At 48.7% G+C, this 5,077-nt stretch overlaps 1 protein-coding gene and 1 long non-coding RNA gene across 2 annotated transcripts in view; one reads left to right on the forward strand and one right to left on the reverse strand.

The window, feature by feature from the left end:
- The window catches only part of pcat1 (1-acylglycerophosphocholine O-acyltransferase 1), a 13,475-nt gene extending 9,758 nt beyond the window's left edge, over window positions 1-3,717 (reverse strand). The window contains 1 exon segment of the mRNA NM_001165266.1: window positions 3,262-3,717. Coding sequence (NP_001158738.1) covers window positions 3,262-3,447 — 186 coding nt within the window. The 5' untranslated portion in view covers window positions 3,448-3,717.
- Window positions 1-4,758, forward strand: part of LOC123730929 (uncharacterized) — a 14,516-nt gene extending 9,758 nt beyond the window's left edge. The window contains exon 2 of the long non-coding RNA XR_006762369.2: window positions 3,260-4,758. This is a non-coding gene — a long non-coding RNA (uncharacterized LOC123730929). The remainder of the gene's footprint in view (window positions 1-3,259) is intronic.
- The last annotated feature ends 319 nt before the right edge of the window (window positions 4,759-5,077 follow it).

Raw genomic sequence — 5,077 nt, forward strand, 5'->3', positions numbered from 1 at the left:
AGGGTATGAGAGAGAGCAAGAGAGAGACAGAGAGAGCGAGGGTATGAGAGAGAGAGAGACAGAGAGAGCGAGGGTATGAGAGAGAGAGACAGAGAGAGCGAGGGTATGAGAGAGAGAGAGAGAGAGAGAGACAGAGAGAGCGACAGAGAGGGTATGAGAGAGAGCGAGAGAGAGACAGAGAGCGAGAGAGAGAGAGAGAGAGGCAGAGAGCGAGAGAGAGGCAGAGAGCGAGAGAGACAGAGAGAGCGAGAGAGACAGAGAGAGCGAGAGACAGAGAGAGCGAGAGAGAGACAGAGAGCGAGAGAGAGACAGAGAGCGAGAGAGAGACAGAGAGCGAGGGTATGAGAGAGAGAGAGCGAGAGAGACAGAGAGCGAGGGTATGAGAGAGAGAGAGACAGAGAGCGAGGGTATGAGAGAGAGAGAGAGAGAGAGCGAGGGTATGAGAGAGAGAGAGAGAGAGACAGAGAGAGCGAGGGTATGAGAGAGAGAGAGAGACAGAGAGAGCGAGGGTATGAGAGAGAGAGAGAGAGAGAGACAGAGAGAGCGAGGGTATGAGAGAGAGAGAGAGACAGAGAGAGCGAGGGTATGAGAGAGAGAGAGAGAGAGAGAGCGAGGGTATGAGAGAGAGAGAGAGACAGAGCGAGGGTATGTGAGAGAGAGAGAGAGAGAGAGAGAGAGATAGACAGAGAGAGCGAGGGTATGAGAGAGAGCAAGAGAGAGAGAGAGAGCGAGGGTATGAGAGAGAGAGAGAGAGCGAGAGACAGAGAGACCGAGGGTATGAGAGAGAGCAAGAGAGAGAGAGAGAGCGAGGGTATGAGAGAGAGAGAGAGAGAGCGAGAGACAGAGAGAGCGAGGGTATGAGAGAGAGCAAGAGAGAGACAGAGAGAGCGAGGGTATGAGAGCTTGGTCAGCATAAAGAAGAACACATACCAGGCTTGAATGTGATGAGGCAGGATCTGTTGGTACACGTCCCCTCTGGAAATATCATTATCTGCATACACACACAGTACAGTACATTTAATTTGACATAGAAGATTGAGGAGGATTGGTCTTTACGTTAACACAAGCAGGCAGTGGGTGTGTTACCTGAGGCCATTCCCCTCCAGCGTGGGCTCTGCGTTTGATCTCCTCGACTGTCTTCCTACGAGAATCCTGGTCTGACCGCGACACGAACACTGGCCTTATGAACTTTATCAGAGCTGGTGGGGCAGGGAGAGACAGAAGGGGGAGAGGGGAGAGACAGAAGGGGGAGAGGGGAGAGACAGAAGGGGGAAGAGGGGAGAGACAGAAGGGGGAGGGGGGAGAGGGGGGAGACAGAAGGGGGAGGGGGGAGAGGGGGGAGACAGAAGGGGGAGGGGGGAGAGGGGGGAGACAGAAGGGGGAAGAGGGGAGAGACAGAAGGGGGAAGAGGGGAGAGACAGAAGGGGGAAGAGGGGAGAGACAGAAGGGGGGAGAGGGGAGAGACAGAAGGGGGGAGAGGGGAGAGACAGAAGGGGGAGGGGGGAGAGACAGAAGGGGGAAGAGGGGAGAGACAGAAGGGGGGAGGGGGGAGAGGGGGGAGACAGAAGGGGGAAGAGGGGAGAGACAGAAGGGGGAAGAGGGGAGAGACAGAAGGGGGAGAGGGGGGAGACAGAAGGGGGAGAGGGGGGAGACAGAAGGGGGAGAGGGGGGAGACAGAAGGGGGAGGAGAGAAAGAGTAGGGAGAGAAGTGGAGGTGGGAGAAGGGGAGGTGGGGGAAGGGGAGGAGTGAGAGACGGATAAGAGAGGGAAGGAAATAGAGTGATGATACAGAGATTAGTGATTAGCACAGCATTATGACTAATAATAAGAATGTTATGAGATAACCAGAATATGCTAATCATTAACACCTGGTCTCACCACCTCTACCTCTCTCCCCCTCCCCTCCCCCTGCATGTCCAGTCTGATAACCTCACATCAGTCAGCATCTATCAGAAGACTGTGGTTCTCACCGGCCCTGATGAAGACAGAAAATGAGGAAGACTATACTACCAGAGAGAGAGAGAAAATGAAGGCTACAGAACACACTTCCCTAGACAGTGAGACAGACCAAAAAAGCCTGACAAATGAGGAAGAGGCAGAGAGAGAGAGAGAGAGAGAGAGAGAGAGAGAGAGAGAGAGAGAGAGAAGAGAAAGAGGTGAGGTAGACAATGGTATTTAATGAAGATGATGAAGATGACTACTCACTGCCCCAGACGGGGATGTTCTTGCTCTCGGTCTTCATGACGATAGAGGCCATGGTCATGGTGATGGGGATGGCGTCGAAGTAGGACGAGTGAGGGGCCAGGGTGAGGATGGGCGCCTGCGAGGGCGGGGCCGGTTCCCCTTTCACCGTCACCCAATGGAACCCTCCACAGAACCACAAAGCTCGCATGATCACCCTCAGGGCTATGTCACAGATCCTGTAGGGGGGGGGGGGGGGGGGGAGGAGAGACAGAGAGAAACAGAGACAGAGAGAGAGAGAGAGAGAGAGAGAGAGAGAGAGGGGGGAGGGAGAGGGGGGAGGGAGAGAAAGAGAGGGAGAGAGTGGGGGTGTGTGTTTATTTTCTATTTACACAGATAAGTAAATTAAAGACATGCTCTGGAACTTTGGCAACTCCTACGTATTTTTGTAAACCTCCCACTTTGGGCTGGATGCGTCAATGAGCTTCAATCCCCTCACCATTTGAGTGACAGCACAGCAGAGGTGAACACACAGCAGAGAGAGCAATGACGTGGTTCACATATCTGTACATGTGACGTAGTACTCAATTTTCAAGGACCACCTTTGGCTAGTGAGCGTTACTTTCAGAACTACTGGCTAAAAAGTACACACAATTACCGGAGAACCTCTTTAAGAATGCAATTACGGCCTGTTGCGTGTGTGTGTGTTTGCCCCGACACAATGACGACAATATACAAACCTTCCACAAGAGGTGGTGATGTCATTCATTATATATATACTGTACTCTATACCATCTACTGCATCTTGCCTATGCCATTCGGCCATCGCTCATCCATATATTTATGAACATATTCTTATTCATTCCTTTACACTTGTGTGTATAAGTTAGTTGTTGTGATTACAAGATTACTTGTTAGATATTAATGCATGGTCGGAACTAGAAGCACAAGCATTTCGCTACACTTGCATTAACATCTGCTAACCATGTGCATGTGACCAATAAAATTTGATTTGGATTTGATATATAATTCTCTCTCTCTCTCTCTCTCTCTCTCTCACACACACCTCCTCCACCAGGTCTCGGTCTCCACGACCAGTTCAGATCGTCCCAGAGAGGCAGCGAAAGCAAAGGGCCAGGCCAGCAACATGAGGAACACTGCAGAGAACAACCGTACTGGTACCACCGTCACAGTCATCACACCGATCTGAGAAGGGGGGGGGGCAAGAGCGGAGAGAGAGACAAAATCAAATGGTGATGCATTCATTCATTCATAAAAACACAGAGGGAGAGGGTGACAGAGGTACAAATGATCACAATTCATCAGGGAAAGCATCTCTTTCTGTGAAGTTAGAATGACCCATCAAGAACTGCTCTGTTGAAGAAGACTCAGGCGTGCCTCTAACCATCCAGCAATGACAGACTTACAGCTAGTCATCCCTCCTAGCTTTCTCCGTGTTAACTCTATGCTCCTTATGTAAGCATGATCACAACAGCTCAAAGAAATACTATAAAAAAAATAAAAAATTAAACTATCCAATGTGATTTCAGATTTAAATAAAAATAACAGTTAGTTTAGTACCAAATTATTTTATGCTTACATCATTAAGGTCAAAGGATAATCTGAGGTCAAAGCTGATAACTATTGACCTGTCAAGCCCTTAGAAGGAATATGGTTGTATGTCATGCCATCACTCCAAATAACAGGGTCACAATGTCAAGGCCCACACTGTCATTTCAGATCCCCCCTCCTCTATGCCTCTACCCATCATCTGGGGACCTCTTATCCATCTTCTGTCTGTTACAGTAGGGTGTTGTTGTTCTCAATACTGCACATGTTTCTTTCTCTATTGCTTTCTCTATAAATATATCTTTCCCCCTCTCCCTCCACCCCCCTCTCTCTGCCTGCCTACATTACAATGTGGTCTTCTTTCCTTTCCCAGGGGACTCGTATTCCTTCTCTTCTCTTCTCTCTCCATCAGTCTGTGTGAGCCCCAGGTGCAGACAGCATGGCCAGATAAATAAACACTAATAGCTGGTTTATGACCCCCCCCCCCTCCCCCCTCCCCCAAAACACCTAACGACCCATCCTAACCACCACCACCACCACCCCCCCCTTCTGTAAATGGACTCATCCAAACAGCACACTAACAAACATTAGCAGCCATTCTACTGAGGTTATAACTCCATTACCAGAATTATGACTATCTGTCCCTCCTGTAGAATCAGTGTTTCCCTTATATTCATTTGGCAGCTGAGTATGGTTCCCTCTACAATTTTTTTTTTTTTACATTGTAACACTCGTCTTAAAAAGTGTGTTACAAGTTGCATATCTACCTCAGATTCTCATCAGATCGTCCGAGAAACCTCCAAAGCCACTAGCTAGCCATCTTGTGATCCTCGAAGTATAGCAAGCCCTATAGATGTAGATGCAATAACTGTTAGCTAAGATACACTAGCAAAATCATTTTGGGGGTTAATATAGAATTGGCTGGTGATGTCATTGAGATCAGGAGAAAATTCAAAACTGTCCTCGATTTTCTGATGAGTTTCAAAATAAAGATCATTTCAACCTCTACCTATCTGGACCCTTCATTTCTGCTAATTCCAAAGGGTTAGGGCAAGGAGCGAGGGGTTGTGTTGTATAACTGGCACTCTTGTGAGCTGGTCTCTGTGTTGGTTGTGAGAGAGGATTCAAGGAGTTAAAAAGGAAAGCTTTGTGGTGTGAAATATTCAGGAGGAGACTCAGTGGAGGTGTGTGAGAGAGATAGGAGGCATGCAAGAGAGAGACTGGATGCAAGCCTTTTGTTTCCTTAAAACGCACGGCACACACTTCTATCCTCCACCTGTGGAACGGTCGTTAAGACACTAACAGCTTACAGACGGTAAGCAATTAA

The sequence above is a fragment of the Salmo salar genome, chromosome 27, assembly GCF_965601325.2.
Source record: "Salmo salar chromosome 27, fSalSal1, whole genome shotgun sequence".
Classification (NCBI taxonomy): domain Eukaryota; kingdom Metazoa; phylum Chordata; class Actinopteri; order Salmoniformes; family Salmonidae; genus Salmo; species Salmo salar.